The sequence below is a fragment of the Athene noctua genome, chromosome 13 (assembly GCF_965140245.1).
Source record: "Athene noctua chromosome 13, bAthNoc1.hap1.1, whole genome shotgun sequence".
NCBI classification, from domain to species: Eukaryota; Metazoa; Chordata; class Aves; order Strigiformes; family Strigidae; genus Athene; species Athene noctua.
The window spans coordinates 20691516-20710339 of NC_134049.1; the positions used below are offsets into that span (position 1 = coordinate 20691516).

Sequence of the window (18824 nt, forward strand, 5' to 3'; positions counted from 1 at the left end):
AAAGACAATTTAGACCTAAGATCCACTGCACTTAAGAGACTTCTATTGCATTTTAGTGGGATTTATCTCAAGCATAAGATTAAATCAGTTACAAGGTCCACTAACTCCATATTGTGGAGGCTATCACTACCACTATTATCATCATAGTAAGTACTTACCTCAAATCACATCTGAAACTCCAAGTAATAAAAAAATCTCACGAGCTGTCCTCTTCTCACTATCAAGACAGATTTTTTTACTAACTTTGTTAAATTGAGCTTGTTAGATCATTTCCCCCCCCCACCCTGTTTACTAAGACAAACACACACCTGATCAATCCTTACTATAGTCTGAATGAGATTCTGGAATTCTCATGGGCCTCGTATTAGGTTGGTGAAAGGCAGTAAAGCATGGGACTTGCACTCGAATACACTTAAAAGTCATTTTCATAGCAGGAAGAAGAAACAAAGCTCAATTAAAAAACACCCTTAAGGCAATTCTAATCCCCTGTGTTAAAAAGCTCTGGATGAGGTCAGGCCCACTGCTGCAGGCAAGCTACATGCTTGTGTGCTCTACACAGCATACACATTCTTTGAACATTTTCCTGTGCAGTCTGCAGAGACCTCACCGCCTCTTCAGCAGAAGGCACCAGACCCAGATGGTTTGGATAAGCAGCCACTTATGGGTGAAGTAAACATACTGCTGTTTGAAGCTGGAAGTGCAACACATCCAGCCACCCCCTTAAATAAAAACACCAACCTTTCTTCCTCCTCAAATCACCCAGTGTTCCTAGTATTCATAGCTCCCCTGGTTGAAGTAACAGTAAAAGAAGTTAACTGCTGAAAAGTGGCTAGACTTCATATAGTATTATCAGCACTTGACCGTGTAGTGAAACATGAAAATGTAATTAATGTACTACAGTGTGTAATCAGTTCTACAGACCTTCTAACAAGCCTATCAACAGGGTACTAAAAATTATTTATTGGTTCTGCATTTCCTATGCTGCAAGATCTTACTGTAACAGAGCTGAATTTTGGTAGACCGTACTATAGAAGACAAGTTGCATCAGATTAAGTAGGGGGATAGGAACATCCTATATATTATATATTCAAGAAAGTTAAATACACAAAAGAAACCTCTTGGGAGCAGTCACATCTAAAAATTAAGAAATGGGACATTTGGCTTGCAAAAGTAGTAACAGGACTTAAAACCTTAAACCTGGCTACAACATAGCCAAGAGGAAATCTACACAGGAACTAAAAATAGACATAGGAGTCAAAGAAAGAGCTAGAATTAAACCAAGTCATCCTGTCCCCTAAAAATCACTGGCAGATATGAGCATATTAGAAAGGACAAACTGCAGCGACACCAATGTCCATGTCTAAGGCAATCCAAAGCTTATTAATTCATTCAGTAAGAAAAAAAAAGTATTTCCTGAGGTATCAACCTTATTTTACTTGCTGCAATTTAAGCCCATGATTTTTTTTCCAACAGTCACAGAAAATATATCCCTCAAATACATGAAAAATTTCCACAAAGTGGAAGGGAAGAAACTTAATATTCCCTTTGCTAGAATGCTGACCTTAAAAATACTTAATACGTGTGGATTCTGTGCCTGAAGAAGGAAAAAAAGGCAGTTAATCAGTGATGCTAAAGTTGAAAGAGAAATTAAGAATTCCTGTTCAAAGTGTTAATGAGAATGGCATTCAAGTATAAGTTTCAAGAGTTAAACTAGCTAGGAAACACAAGAAAAGGGGCAATGAGAAAGATAAAGGATCACAGCGCAGACCAGAGACACTGAGCAAGTCAAATTAACACGTGGCTTGCATAGTCTACTGCAAACTATGGCATTAGTGAGCAAACCAAACTAGTTGGTACTGGAAGCAATGGACCTGCAATGCTCATAACACTGGTTAAGCACAGGCTGATTTATGATATTTTTCTCATTAAGTAGTCCCTACTAAACTGCATATTGTCATGGCTCAATTGCCTTTGACATCTGAGCTTATCTCAAACTAGCTAATGGAGGTAACTTTATACTACAATGCAAATTAAAGTCCTATGCTAAATAGGGTTTAACAGTAACAGTCAGAAAAACAACTACCAACTAAAAATGTACGAAAGAAAATCTCTTCCACCTTGCTTACACCTGAATTTTTAGTTTTTTTCTTGGTTTATTGTGTTCATTATAACAACAAAGTCCCCACCAGAAAATATTGCTTTGGATGTGTACAGAAGCCTGAGTTTCATTATGGTATAACTTCATTTAAAAGGAAGGACACCCAATACAGGTAACTTAAAAGCAGAAAACCTGCTTATTGAAGTATTACTGCATAGACAGGTCCACGCTGATCAGACTTTTCCTCTGTTCTTTAATACTAACATGGTTCCTTGTTCAACAGCAAAAAACACTGAGCAAAACCCAAAATCTCATTGCAATCCAAATCTTCTGACTCAGGTGGGGAAAAAAAGGTTGGATGCAAACCTTGCTTAAACTGACAAGGATTGAAGCAGAAAGGCATATGGCTTCACCAGCTCCCTGAAAGACAGTTTGTAATAGCGCTCTCACTCAGGACAGAAATCTAGTCTTCTACTGTTATTTTTCTTAGTACATGAATACTGTGCTAACAGCAGAGTTTTATTAACAGTAGCAGGCAGCCTGAGTCCAGCATATGTGGGAATTTTGCCAGAAAAGTAGAAGCTCTTCTCAGACACAACATAGGCTTTTGGAAATGCATATACTTTAGTTCTAGGAGAAATCAAGGGTCTTTTGATAAAAGCAAGAAATATCGACACAGGGACAGCAAGTAGCTTGGCATATCAAGATACTTTTTAATACTAGTGGCTTTAATATATTTACAAAGGAGTAACTTCTCTCTGTATATTCACCCAAATATAGTGCCGTCCTATAGGCAAACTTAAATGCTAAATAAGCCACAATTTCTAGTGCAGTAGGTACACAGAACAGCACTTCTACAAATACGTGCAAACTACACCTGCAGTTTTACATCTATAATGCACAGTAACAGGACCCCCTTGACAAGCAGAACCACCTACTTTACTTTCATTGTTTAAAGCTTTTAACAGGACAGATAAATGAACTACAGCTAGATAAGCCTCATCTGTCATCTGGTTTTAGTATCAAACTGTCTCCTTCCCATAAAACTCAGGATTAAGAAATTATTCTCCAGAGCTACACTGGAACCAAAGACTGAATTTCAGAAGCCTGCCAGATCCGTTTCCAGTTCTGGAATTCTACGCAAAACAGATTTACAGCCAACCCAATGGTTTTAGTAGTATGGCAATATTCTACATTAACCAAGCTAAACTATACTGAACAAGTAACAGATATTTAAGCTGTCTTCTCATCACCTTCAGATTTCAGGAAGTCTACATCTACTGGAAGCGATGGCAGAAGATATGGTAGCAGAAAACAGTATTATCTCAACCCCTACATGAGAACTTGTGTATGCCTCCTTATCTGAGTATGATTCTCACTGTTTGCACAGATTAGCTCACAGCAACCCAAGCACATTTGCAATACAGGACCAAAGACTGTAAGTAGTAAAACCAGCCAGCTCGTATTACAGCTGTATTCGTGTCTGAACACTGAAGAGATACCCCTTGCTTCCAACTTCAGTGAGACATACAAAATAAAATGTACTATATCCTTGCCAGTTGTTTGTTGTTTTTTTTTTTTTTAAAACACAACACTAACTCTATCCACATATGTAAGACCTACTGGCAAATCATGTAATGCAAGAAGGCCACTGGTTCCTAGAAACAACTAATTCAACAGCTGTAAGTTCAGTTGGGCTTTGTTTAGATTGTGTTTTACGCCAAAATAAAGCTGTGAAATATTTATTGATTCAGAAAAGGTTTCCACATTCAAGCATGAATTCTCTGCATTTTCTAAAGGCAAGCAGATACTTCTGTGATCTACAAGTACTTGGTGCTATATTGTCAAATCTTCTCTACTACAATCCCATATCTTCCAGCAAGATTAACAAATACATGCACTATAATCTCTTCATAACTATCCTCACTTCAAAAAAATGTGTTAAAACTCTTGACTGTGTAGCTTCTTTCTGCCTTGTAGATAGTAAGAGCTGACTACTTTTTGAAGCATCCTTAGTTTTGTTTTGTTCAACACAAAAGTCTGTTTTAAAACCGCCCTGATCCGATTCTTACAAGCCAGGGTTGTCTTGATCTTATTAGTCTGGGATCTTACCAAGCATATGTACAATATGCAATACAACACGATGCAGATAATCCTTAAATTCATCGATGCTTCTGATAGTAGACTGTAAGGAGGCTTGCTACCACATCCAGGATATTTAACACCAGAGTCCCAAGAGGTCTTTCAGGTTAAACCAGGGGCATACCATCTGAAACCCACCTTTAGAAATTAATATAGGATTCCAAAAGTATATTTCTACAGCAGTATAACAACTGTAAGAAATTCCCCCACAGAATATATTTGCCTTAACAACAGGCTACACATACTAGAATCTTTCCTTGAGTAATGTTTCTTTGGATATTTGAGAATATTATGTTGATGTCAGTTTGGCTGAGCATGTCTACTTTGCATGATAAAGCACATAAGCAACTGGTAGAAATTCTGAACATTCCTGGCTTCTGCAAAGAATAAGACAACTGAAGGCAGAGAAAGCAGAGCAGTGACTAAACATCTGAATAACATAAGACACATTAATGCATAATTAACATACAGCAGTTATAGAGCAGCTATTCATCCCCCCGCTGTTGAGAGGCAATAGATTCTTCCTCAATTGTATTCACACGATGTTAACTTTCCACCAAATTCAACCAAGTTTCTTGTGCTGTGTTTCTCTAGTAATCTTTCAACTAAAAAGGAACAAATATGATACAATCAAGCTTCTACCAAACCTTAAATACAGATCTGTTTAAATGAAGCCACTTAAAACTGGTGTTTTCACACTAAAGCTTATGCTTCTAACACAACACGACTCTGTTTGAATAAATACACTGGAATCTTAAACAGAAAACAAGACATGTTTATAGGGAGGATATACAGAGATTTATTTAATCAGGTTTACTATTTACAGTTGAGATCACTTTCACATAGTACTTTGCTACTCTACATGGCTACATTGTTTCCAAACCAATATAAGATCTACAGTCTAACAGTTCACTCAACACATAAAATTGCTCTTCATAGAAAAAAAGAAATATTTCATTATAGAACAGTAGTGCATACATTATACTCCTGAAAAGCCAGCTTGTATTTTAAACCACTAGCGTTTGAAAGGACTGATCTCTGAAGGTCAAAACTGCAGTCACATGATCCTAAAATTTTGGTTAGTCTTTCTTTTACAATTTTATATAAAGTGTACTGGACTTCACTTAAGTGTTTTTAAAAAGTGACACTGGTGAGGGGCAAGATTAAAATATTTTTCTCAGATTAAATACAGCTGGCTTCCTTTGTACAACTTTGGCCAAAAGAGTTCCATGTAGTGAAGGTTTAAGAAATCCTCTCTCTATATGCAAGAATCAGCCAGTTAATGCTTAGAGGTAATCTACCAAAGTAGGCACACATCCTTTGACTTTCATATCAACCAAATTACACTCAACTTGCAAATGGTTCTGAAATTAGAAAGTTTACTAGTATACTAAAACATTTAGGTACATGAATAGCTGGCTAAAACAGTGAAAGTCACAGGTGTGTGTAAAGCTGAGTTGTTTTGCCCATCACCAGTGTACAGTACAGCTGTCCTCATCTGTGAAAGGTGAGCTTTGACTAAGCTTAGGGCAAGAAAGCTATTGCAGTAGACCTGGCCCATTCACCTTCCACATGAGTAAGATTGAACTGCATGTTCACATTCTCTTCTAGGCATAGGTTCCGCCAGTGATGAGCAGTTCGTAGGCAGGATCCCGACTCCTCCTACATAGTACTATACAGGCACACAACATGCCCAGAAGCTATGGAGAAAAAAAAAGAAAACAAGCTAAGTACAAAAGAAGGAACATCAAGAGATTTAACCTCAGCACATTGTCAGCATGCTTCACAAGACTAATTGTCCGTAAAATAAACGGCAACAAATGCACTGTTCTTAAAAAAGCTTCATTTCCTACTGCAAAAAGCAAAGGCCACAAACTCCACAGACTTATTTTCTTGCAAGATTGTCTTGGACATCTTTAACAGGTTTATTTTGGTCACGTACTTGCATTCTGCCTAACAATTCAGATGGAAGAAATTACTAATTTCATGAAAGGTACAAATTTAGATACTGTATCTAGTATGAAAATTCAAAGTGAAATTCAAATGTATTAGCATCTAATTTCCATGATGAAAACCAGCAAAACTTAAGAGTTTTATGAATACATCACCGCTGACCTCTTTCAAAGGCTCAATCTCTGTTAACATGTCATATTAGAAACCTTAAGTCCAATGGGAATTATTCACATCTAGCATTTTCTTACTGCTAAAAGTTCACAGTACCATGACTGTGCTGGCAAGTTTGCCAGGAATTTACGTTTGATCACCTTGTATATATATAAGACTTAAATCAGATGAATGTCATCAGGGATGCAGGGCATGCTATTTTACAGAATTTGCATGTTTACTGAAGGTAGACTAAAACTGGCCCTACTAAAAAACATCAGGTATAGTGTTGTGTTCTACGGTCTACAGTAATTGGTAACGGCTTCTAGTACAGTAAGAGACTATACCAATTTGGTCACATGCACAGCAGCTTATTCACAGATGTAAATATTTAATATGGTTCCTGTCATAGCTCTGGATGACAAAGCATCACCCAGAAGGTAAACATGTTTCTAAAAAAACAAAGAAAGAAACTTAAAAACCCTCTTGAACAGAAAGCAAACAAGAATGATATGGGTGAGCAGACAACCAAGTGTAAGCCTACTTCCTGATACAGCAAAACCCCTGTGAAAATACAGCACTGGGACAAAAGAAGAATTATTCACTTTTTTAAATAAAGTCTGATGCAAACATCACACATGTAACAAGTTTTAAAACTAAATGATGGTACATGCAACATAGTACTCAAGTCTGCTGAAAGACTGAAGAGAATGTTTTAAAAATCCTTAGTTTAAATAAGCAGTGATTAAAAAGAGGCATGATGAAATTCTAGAATGAATTTTTAATTTCCTAGAAAGGAACAGGCTGTAAAGATTAAGAATATTCTTTGTCTGGAGTGCATTATCTGCTTTGGATCTATAGCAGAAACCAGGTCAGGTTCAAAAACCACATGAAGAATAACCTAGGGTATGGCACTTCAGGCTCTTGGTAAGAACAGCACCTTTCCTCACTTTCTATCAGTACTTGGGTGGTTCCCATTCACATATTAACTCCCAAATATATGTTATATTAATGTCAGAAAAAAACAGAGTTACATGAGAGAATTACTATTCATGGACAGAACCCTTCTAAGTGAAGAATTAATATCCACAATTAAAACCCCCTTAAGTTAAACTTGAGATGGAGCATTTATGGTAGTTGCCAGTGGCTACAAAACTCTGAAGGCTCACAGCCTGCAAATACAGAAACTTCATCTTTCTCCCTGTCCAAATTAAGGATAAAATTAGGATAAAAGTGTGCTGCAGAAAAACACCTCCTGTAGTCATTTGCTGTAATTAATTCTAGCCATGTATTTCAAATAAATAAAAGGAGTTCCATCACATATACAGTTATTCACAAAGATAATCCTGGTCACTTGACATTAAATTCATGTAGTTGTGTAAAGTCAAAAACAATCAGGCACTGTAAAAAGAACTCATGTAATTAACTTTTGAGATACTGGTTAAGCCATTTACATCCTTTAGGAGGCCAGTGAGCATATTTCTTAGAATTCATTGTAAAGACAGAAGTAATCCCCGTATTTCAACTTTCTCTACAGAAATAAAGTATGTAATTTCTTAAATTATGCTAGCACACTGAACTTCTAAGGCATCTGATTGTTTCTCTTGAGTTGCTGCTTAACATTGTGAACAAAAATACTTAGTCTGTGTTGAAGAAGGATCTGTACACCCCCCTCTTCAACTTTCAGAAAAGTTTAGCCACATCTCCCAGTCAGGTTTGATTTAGGGTTTTTTCTGTTTTGTTTATGTATTTTTTAAAAATTTTTAAATTTGCCTACTAGCAGTAACTATATTTTATTTGCTTTTGCCAAACCCGTTCGCCTTTTTTCTGTACAAAAAAGCTCACTGGCTGTATATACATGCCAAGCTCAGTACCTTGTAAATGATCACTAACTACAAAAGCTGTACTTTAAGAATGAACTCAGTAGCTAATCAAGCAGCTCTTCTATTGCACTGATGCCTTTGCTACTTTCAGTTTGCCTCCTATTTATTAATAGTTCTGTGCTGTCACTGTGGTTGAGACTGGGAATTATTGCACACTGGAAGATCCCCATGGTAACTGAAACATGAACATAAAAATGGCTTCTATGCAGAAAAGACTAAGCTTTCTACAAATTCGAAGCCTTGCAAAAATTCTCCACTTCTCAGTCTTTTCATTTTAAAGACAGTACTGAAGGGTACATTGTTCCATGTAAGGGGAGATAATGAGCTCAGGACAGCCTTACTGCATAACAAAGTAATCAGTTCAGAGTGGACTCTATGCAGTGAGTACAGGAAAGGTAGTAAAAATCATCAAAAGGTAAGGAAACATAATCACTACTCTAAGTTTACAGAACATGACCTCGGTTACAGGTCACCTGCTGAAGTTTCCATTCTTACTTCCACATCAATTTCACAAAGGCTCTTTTGCAGAGAATGAGGATAAGTATGTTCTTAAATTCTATGTTACAAATAAGGGGATGTCACAACTTAAGACATTAGTTGCAGGAGATCATAGTATTCAACCTGTTTGCTATTTTAGTATATACTAGAGAAAAACTAATGTCTCTAAAACATGTGACTTTACAACCATTTGAACTGTGAAGCAGATATACAAGAGTATGACCTCTGAGACTTAAATGTGATTACTACTCAGTGAATATTACTAGACAGAAATTTCAAGGGTGTTCCAAATACCCTGTATTCTCTATTTATTTTCTATTCATTTTCTGAACAGGTATCACGCAGCTTGTTTTAATTTTAAACAAAAAGACTTCAAGATGCTATACTGCAGCATTAGCAAAGAAATTTCTCTGATGTTCTTATTTTCTTGACAAGCTGTTTATACAATACGTACTTTCTGCCAATAGCTGGATTACTGACATGTGGAAACAAATCAGAGCACCCACTGCAGAAAGGATACAACTAACATGTTTGCCTAGAACTGATGAGCCAGGAATAACAGAAGGATGCAAGCAGCCACATTTCCATTGCAAGCACATGTCAAAGTCTGGCCTGATCCCAAAGAGGATTATAACTGTGCTGCATTTTGGGGTGGACTCGTTAACCAACCAGCAAACTCCAAAGCTAGAAATAATGCCTCCTCTTGGGATTCAGCTCACCCAGCCTCATAACACACATTTTTTTTCCCCTACATAAAAAAGCTGCCACACTAATCATGGTTGCAGTAAATACCTTCATTTATATTACAGATATTTCAGTGTTCAAGCAGACTAAATATTGATTTAACAGTTAAAGAATGGCAATTAAAAAAAATACCTTCCTTCAAAAGGTCAATCTCATCAAATTTAAAGTTCCGTAGCTGAAGTAATCTGGTTCTGGACAACATTACTGTATACAGTGTTACCTGTGAGTAATATCCTTGTAGCATTGAAATAGAAATTTAACCATATTTTCACATGGCTGTTTGCAAAAGATTATTTGCTTTCAAACATACAATCCAGCTCAAAAGATGCTTTTGAAAACAAAAATATCTAAACTGCCTCACTCAACAGGTACAATATTTTCTGATATCAAATGCTATTAAGGGCACAGAAGTAACTTTGAAACTAGTTTGCATGTTTCTTGGGATTCAGCATATGTACTACACTTCTTAGAGGCCATAGCATTTGCACAATATTTGATTAATGTACTAAGCCTGCCAGATTGATTGTGCATTCAAGCTTCCAATTCTACCGTCCTAGTCTTTTTTAAATAAATAAATACTGAGATACACATCAGTCTATTTCCTCAGTTACTTTTTATGACCAGGGTAACTGTAACCATTAAGGTTCATGTGGGAGACAGCCTGTTACCGATTTTAAGTAGATAGGCTTTCCAGCTTAGAACCTCTTTTTTTACTTAAGTCCAGAAACTAAGAAATCTGCAAGACACAAGACACAATGCAAAGCTCAGTTGAAAAAGAGCAGAGTATGTTACCAAAAACCCTGGTGTACTTCCTGGGTGGTCCTGACATTATTTGCATGCCAGAAGCACAGTTAAGCTGATGTACCTTTAAAATGGCATGAAGTACTAGCTATCTGCTTTAAAGGGGGAAATCAAATACTGTGCAAATTCTTCAGGTGTTAAATACCATCAGAGCACCTTTAAGATACTTAAATACTTGAAGAAATTTTCCATTTACATTCCAGTAGATTACTGCATGTAACACTGACTGTTCAGGTATCTTCAAATCTAACAGTATACATGCACATAGCAGTAGCTTTTAGACCCCACATGGTTTAGAAGTTCTGTGTTAAAGCATTTGGACTTTTGACTTTTGTGCATTTATCCCCCAAACCAATCGAGCAGGGACTAAAGTTGTCATCATCCTGTGCATAGCTGTAATAACCTGGACAGCAGTTTAGAATTTCATTTGAGAAAAAGGTTACAGCTAAGGAATATTCTCTTACCTGAATAGCAGCAAACGCTAGTGCTGCCCAGATGACATACATCATGATCTCCTGAAGCTTCTTTACAACCAGAGCCTCACACCCCTGAAACAGGTAGAATTCTTATTTAGGCACACCAAAACCACCCCAAAAGCATCAAACAGGGCAAAAAGATAATGCTAAAAAACGTAATTACTTAGTATACCATAGATGAAAAAAAGGAGGTGTTTTCCCCCCTATAGAAAACATGTTTATTTCCTGTTAAAGCAAATACCCCCAAGACTTCATGCTCCCACTAAAAAGAAAACACAATGATTTGTCAGCAAAAGCACACAGCTAGGTAAGTAGCTGTCTTTTGTTTGTCTTACCTCAGAATAAAGGTCCATTGGGTGGGTCAAACTGCCAGTACAATTGCTGAGGGCTGCTTTGCAACAGCTAAGTGGCACACTGTTATTTTTAGTTTGTTTGAACCAGACAGTATTCTCCCAGTCTGAATAGTTATGGATCCCACAGCAGCGCAGCTGAAAAAACATGCAGGTAAAGAATCAATGTGTTTATCAGTCAAGAAGTGAGACAAAACAGCAATTCTAATTGCAATACCAAGAACACAAGTGTACACAAATTATTTGACATTTACTTAAGCTAATCGTAGACTGAGCATATTGTAAAGGGGCCCATAAACCTGAAAACATTTAAGATACTCCTTACAAAATGCAGACTTGAAATTCAAGTTCTTGGGGAACATTCAACAACCCGCTTTTTCCTCATGCCTCCCTAACAAGACAAAAGCTTTATTTTTGGCTTAGAACAGTTCTACCCTTAAAGCTTACAACAGATACTTGAAAAAACCTTTGCTTTCTGGACACAGTCCTGGCATGAACCAGAGTTTGCTCTTCTCACAGAACTGTGGTGCAGAATTAAAGTTCATTTTATATGCCTATGTGACCATGTAGAAAGCCTTCAGGAATGAACCAATTAAATACATACAGTTCCATTCTGCTGAGAGCTTATATTCTACTGCAGTCCTCAGATTTATCCTGTACAGTGCAGCCTCAAACAGAGGTACTGCCTTCAGTGTCAATTTACCAGCTTCTTGCCTTTCTCCCTTTCAGGAAGAATTTAAAGCAAGGTATGAATTAGTAGTATCACCGACTTAAATACATTAGACTTTTAGTATGTAAATGCTAGATGACTTTTTAAGTTGATGTAATTGTAAGAGTGTTGAAAACTCCTGAATATTCTTTAAGTCTGATCAGTTCTTTTAGCCTCAAATCCAGAAACATGCAACACTAGCTTTCATCTAGAATCAAGAACACCCTTTCCCTGCAGCATGTTCTAGATAAATCTGTGCCGATGTGAGAACATTCTGCAATGGAACTTTGCAGAAAAATACTTAAGTACTCAATATTTGAATCCAAACACTGTTTTATAGATAGCCAATCACACAAAACGCATCACCCTATGAACAATGCCATAATTCTACTCATTTTAACTAAGTTAACTGACCAACAAGCTCTTTCCCAAATTTGTCAGAATGGAGGAAGATATGCTACACAAGTAGGAGTGCCACACAGTGTCTGGGTTTTAAGGACAGAAAGGACTGCCTCAGTCTCACCTGCCTCTGTACATAGTCAATAGCACGACTGGCTGCATCAGGATTTGTCCCATTGTACCCATTGTATACTTTCCGAATGCTGTGATCAACTTCATCCTCCACCTGTGAAGTATTAGGAAAGCATCTGCATTAGCACATTAACAGAAGCAGTACAGGTCTAGGTAAAATAATTTCACCCCTACTTACAGCAATTCGGAAAACCCAGGTAACTCCTCACATCTGAAATTAACATACTTTGGTGGTATAGCTTCTTAAACTTCTAATGACTTTTGCAAAGATGCTACTACTTTGAAGCTAACAGACAAGAAAAAACCCAAGCAGCTATCTTCCATGAGATTTTAGACAAAGTAGCTTTGCAACGTATCTCAAAGGAAATTGCTGTTATTATGACACTGCGGCAGACATTTCATGAAGTTAAGGGCTCTCCATAAGGGCATGAATTCACCTTTCCACTTCCTCCTACTCCTTCAAAGTTCCAAGCCAAAACCGGTATAACCATCTGGGCTAACTTGTTCTATTGGGGACCACAAGGATATGAGTAAGTCATACCACCTGCTCTTCCCATTCTGCTTCAACCACAGGTAAATTCTCACAGATGAGGTCTTTTGGTGGACTTTTCTACCCTAGAAGTGACAAAGCTCTCTGTTCAGTTCCAGCCCCATGTACCTACCCAATTTCTGAAAATTGCTGATGGCAGTACACTGTACATAGCAACAGCTACTGGAATAGCTCCTAAAGCTACTGCAGATGAGTCAAGCTGCTAAAGATGCTGTCAAGTACATGTGTTAGAAATGGATGCCACCCAAGAATCATCCCTTGTACCCCAAAAGGCATCTTATAATGCCCATTTTGGAGGAAATCTTACTAGAACCTTTTAAGTAGTACGTGTCACTGTAAACCTTTACTTAAATGCACAAAATGTCCGGTGTAACTAAACATTTGTACAATAGTAACATTAGTTCTGAATTGATTTTTTTCTCTATCACATTCAACAGGAATTACATGCAAAGAATGTAATCTTAGGGCTGAGCATTAACTAAACATATTCTTTAGATTTGCAAGTTACAGTAGGAAGGTCTTGCTAATACATCACTCCCTTAACTTCTTTAAAGGAAGAATATTCTACAGAAACAGCACAAGCTTCATTCCCCCCCACCCAAGAATGGTATCTTTACAAGTAAATCAGTATCAAGACAGATATGAATAAAAGTCAATTTAGCCTGCACAGGCAACTTGTCTCATACTAGTTTAAAATCAATTGTTTGATGATTTAACTAATGTGATTTACAGCTCTGATTCATACAACAAAACAGCTGTTCAATTTGTCATATAGGTTTTTAAATAATTTATTTCAGTGCTTACTTGTATATCATTTGGCTTATGGCTCAATTAGGGCAACATTACGCCCAAAAGCCATGCAAATGACATACAATGCAAACAGAAGTCAATAGCTCCAGCTAACTGGCAAGTTTTATGAAAAATGAAGAGAGTGAACTACTCCACCCAGAGGAAAAAAGCCACTAAGTCCTCAACCAACTGACAGCCTGTTTAATCCCTACTGCCATTTACAAAAAGCCTTACTTTTACTGACAAGGACCAATGCTAGCAGATTCTGCAGCAGGTCAGTCTATCACAATACGCCCTGGGCACACTTCACATTGTTCTGATGGACTAGGAGTCTGGACTGGGTCCACACATGCAGGTTACAGGCATGCTGGAAAATTAAGCTATGTCAAGATCAGTCATTCTATCTTAAAAGGCCACAATACTACTTTCTTGAGACATTATACCCAGTCTCACTTGGTGCCAACAGTTTTTTATGAACAACTGCCATGACTTCAATCTTTACTTTTGTTTGTGAAGTTTTATTTGGAAGTTTGTACAGTTAACACTAAAGTAATTCTAACACAATTCAGGTGCCTTTTTTTTTTAAAAAAAACCCACCACACAAAACCAAAAACCCCACAAATCTATACATGCCATGTCAGAAACATGAGAACAAAGTTAGAAAAGCACAGAGCTGCCTTATTTATCCTGGCAAAAATGATCAGAAATCTAAGCAGATTTCACCTCCCAGCTCACTGTTGATAAATTTCTGACACTTCTGCTGTACTTGAAAACAATTTCTTAAGATGCTAAGTACTGCAGGGTAGTAGAAAACTGCCATTTTTACTAATGAACTCTGTCTTCCTTTCAAAAGGCTTAAGATTTAGTTTTTGAATACTGACTCCCACAAATGTCTCACTGTAAGATGATGCCACCACTAAAAAGAGACTACCTTCCCTCTTCCCCCAAGCTCTGACCCTGCATTACCTAACAGCTGTGAAACTGTATGGTAGCAAGACAAAAATGAGAGACAACAGAACATGCACCTGGAACCAATCTAATTTTCAAGTGTTTGTTTCAGATGGGCTAGGGAAGAAAGATCTATGCATCTGCTTTTATCTGCTCTGAATGCTGTCATCCAGAAAAGAGTGAGCCACTTTAAGATGGGAACACAGAAGAGAGTAAGCTGACCACAGCTTAGACCCACTCAGATGCATGGTAATTCCTGAATAACTATACTGTAATACACTAAGGTTCTCCAAGTACTGGAGCAGAAGGCAACCATTCAAGTTAACATGTAAGAACTCAACATGTTCCCCATTCTCCGGGAACTGTATTGATCTCCTCAGTTGCTTCTAAGGACTACTTCCACTACAAGCTTCAAGAGTCCCAAATCTTCCCAGTGCATGGCCAAGATGCCAGAAATCAAATGCAGACCATGAGAAAAAAATGAATTTAAGCATTATCAATAGAGCATTTTCTGTTGAAGCAACCTATTCTAACTATTAAGCCAGATTTATCATGCATAGTTCAAGGCCCTCTCATTAGCTGCTTACTCAAGGGAGCCTTCCTTTACAAAAGTTTTTTACTTAATGGTTGTCTCACCATTTCTTCCAGGATAGAAGGAGTGAATACTGAACTAGTAAGACCTGGGCTGTTTATATACACACAGAAGACCAAAGAAAGGTAAATGGTGTTTCATTTAGTAGTAGTTCAGCTTGCTATTAAGCTATCATTGGGGAGTCCTATAATGTGATCATACTACACATCACAGCTAGAAATGCCTTTTCTGCTAATTTTTTGGCAAAATTTAGATGTAGACATAATAAAAACCACTGAAACGGTGCAAGTTAGAAATTTCATTTCAAGCTACATTATAGTATCTCTAATACCTCATGGTATATATTTCTGCCACATATTATGCTGGTAGAAACACAACTAATTTAATTTTTCTGGTCCTGTTTCTTAACTTCCATTAAACAAACAGTGGGAGAAGTCACAGTTTCTTTAGCCATAACCCTTGTCAACAACCTGTATAAATCTAGACAGTTTATATTAACACATTCAGTCTATTTGATTTTATTACGATGCAGTGTTAATTTGTATACCAAAACACAAGATAACATTTAAGTTACTCATATCAAAACAATATGCCCTATGATCAAATATTGTGCAACCTAAATCATTCACAAAGTCAAAGCATAAATAAATTTGAAGACCATCTGGAAAATGGAATGGTACCAATTACCTTGACTCCCCTCTACTATTCAACTGATAATGATATATTCCAGCTAGTTTTTTTTGCCTCTGAGAAAACTTTTTGCTTTGCTTTGAAGAATACTGATGTTCTAAAAATTTCAGATATTGATATCTCAAATTAACCCACTTAGAGGTTTGGTTTTATTCCCTTTAATACCCATTAACAGTTCTACAGAACCAAATACAGTAAAGACTAGACCTCAGTATTTTGGTCACAGTTTACAACAAAACATTTACTGAAATTGAGAAGTTATTACCTTTGCTCTGTAGATGTAGCCAAGAACCACGACCACAACTTCAGTGATAAAAACCAAGAGCAAGATGATCACAAACTGTAAAATACAAGAGTGTTTGTGCAAAGAGGTTTACTCATTTAGTCTCTGAAAGCCACCATACAGATTCTGCTATTTAAAGTAATTGTTCAGGTGAGGTTTTGATTTAACAGATAACTTAAAAGCAGACAATTGAGTTGACCAAATGAGCCCAATATTAACTTCATTCAAGAAGCTTCAGTGTTCATAGCTTCACCAAGTAATAAGCAGCTGCTCAGCCAGACAACTAAGAACACCATGCTGGAGCGCCTTTAATCAAGTGTTTCTTTCAATCTTCTTTCTGTTAGGTAAATAGGAATGTCACATCAAAGAAACTACCCAGGCTGTAACTAAGAGTGGTAGATGGACTAAGGGCACATTTCTTCAGATTAAGCCCTGTAACAATTGACAGAGACAGCAAGCGATGCATTTGCCTTGGTATATTTAAGAGCACTTTTAAGATAAACTGTTAAAAAGTCTACACTGTGTCCAACAAAAAAACCGAAAAACTGGAGACAGTTTAAATGCTGGCCTCTCTTCGAAACACAATACAAAGTACTACAGTGTTCAAATTAAGTTATACAGAAAAATACTGAAGCATCATAACAACCCTCAGTCAACCTTGATGCAAGATACTTAAAACAAGAAGGCCCCTACCTCACCTTTCTCTCTATTATATTTCAGCTTTTTAACCAGAACAGATAAAAATGAGATTTAAAAACTGTTATGACTTAATGATATGGTTTTATATTTTTTAAACAAGATAACCACAGTTCTAAAAAAATGTAAAACAGAGGAGCCTACCTGCTGCCAGAACTGGCTAATTTAGCACCATTATTTAGAACAGAAAATTGAAATGAGATGTTCATAACAAAATAAGGGGAAAACATATAAGGCCAAAAAATAAGATTAGAACAAACTTTCAAAAATAATTCAGAAGTTTCTTAAAAGGGAATGCAACCAAATATACAACAGGCAAAACCATCATATAAAAACTCTACAACTTACCGTAGCAAGTCCACAGCGACTTTCTCGAATTGTGGCACAGCACCCAATAAGTCCAATAATAAAAAGAAGTGTTCCCACAGCTATGATAATAACTGCTGGAATTAGTGTGTAGACATCTTCAAAGAAGTGATCATAGTCATCATACGTGATGAACACATAGGCTCCCACGTAGCACAGTATGCCTGCTGCTGCCTACAATACATACAACAGCATGGTAAGTTGCTTTGAACACCAAACCCTCCTTTCAGCAAGACTACTTTGCAACAATTGTTTTATTGAATACCATAAAGCAGTCTTCCTCAGAATTCAGACTTTTTAAAGTTTATTAGCATATGTTTATTAGGAATATCTCAAACGGAGTCTAGCCAGTAGTTTTCAAACTGCATTTAATCTAGCAAGATTCAGCATTGACTACATTGTGTGAGTCTTCTGAGGCATGTAGTCAAGAAATGAGGGTAACCCTATTATGAACACCAAAATCTTCCTCCCTGTTCTCAAACACTTCCTTCCTATGCTGTAAAATAAAACCTTCTACACAGTCTAACACTCACAAACTCATACTTTTGAGAACAGGATTCCAGGACATCCAAGCAGCAAGTTAACTGCTATTCAACAGCTTTTCAGAACATGTATGCAGTCCTTTAATCTGCCATTACTTACTTAATACTTAGTCTTCTATTTTACTCATTACCTATGATTTAACATTAGACAGAATAGATACACACATTGCAAACTTTAACCTTTGCTAGGGAAAGGTGAACTGCAAGAAATAACAGCCTTTCTGAAGCATTCACAGCACTGGAAAATCTCATTCTAACCAAGAAAGCAGGTAGGAACAGATATAAAACACAGAATACCACAACACTTTTGAGATGTTCTTGTTACTGATTTGCCACTGCAAGTAAGACCTGTAGGATGGATCTGCCACTATATAGAATTAAAACACTAAGACAAAGCACTTAAATCAATCTGGTATGACCTTACCTCCCTTACAGTTACAGGGATCCCAACACATCAATACCTTCATTAACTTTAAGCCGAGCAGATCTAGTGAAGGACAGACAGGGGTTGCTCGAGGAGCCAGCTAACATACATTTATTTCAAAGGGCCTTATCAAATTTTGCTTTACAAATGTCTTTCACAACTGTCTCCACACTTGCTGCAGAATGAAACAGTCCTGCTATATGTCAAAATGAAACATCCACAATGACGGACAATATAATTTGAATATTTCATTACACTTTTTTGGTATCCCAATACAAGGCTAAGCTAAACCAATCCACTCAGAAGCTGCAATGACTAAACTAAGACCTGGGGAATTTAATTTTCATGTTAAGGGTAGCATCCCCATTACAATCCAATCTATACTCTGGGCACAAGGGTTAACTGACATATTACACACTTCAGCTCTGATCTAAGAAAGAACACTGCCGGCTGCCTCCAGCCTTCCTTTCCCACTCAGTGGCCTTGTAACTACCCCTATGTCTGCGTTGAAAAGAGCTGACAGACACACCTATAGCTGGTTCCTGTAGTTATATTACAGGACTGGGTCATGCTATTGTAGAATCAAAGAATCAATTAATAATTCAGGCC

General features: G+C 37.1%; 1 protein-coding gene across 3 annotated transcripts in view; it reads right to left on the reverse strand.

The window, feature by feature from the left end:
• Positions 1–5015: 5015 nt before the first annotated feature.
• TSPAN3 (tetraspanin 3) overlaps positions 5016–18824 on the reverse strand; it is a 378683-nt gene continuing 364874 nt past the window's right edge. For 2 of the 3 annotated variants that reach the window (XM_074916623.1, XM_074916622.1), the window contains 6 exons: positions 17232–17423; positions 16170–16244; positions 12328–12429; positions 11081–11233; positions 10734–10817; positions 5016–5940 (listed from right to left, as the gene is read on the reverse strand). In XM_074916623.1, the coding sequence (XP_074772724.1) occupies positions 5848–5940; positions 10734–10817; positions 11081–11233; positions 12328–12429; positions 16170–16244; positions 17232–17423 (699 nt within the window). In that variant the 3' untranslated portion in view covers positions 5016–5847. The remainder of the gene's footprint in view (positions 5941–10733; positions 10818–11080; positions 11234–12327; positions 12430–16169; positions 16245–17231; positions 17424–18824) is intronic. The other variant, XM_074916625.1, reaches the window with a different exon arrangement.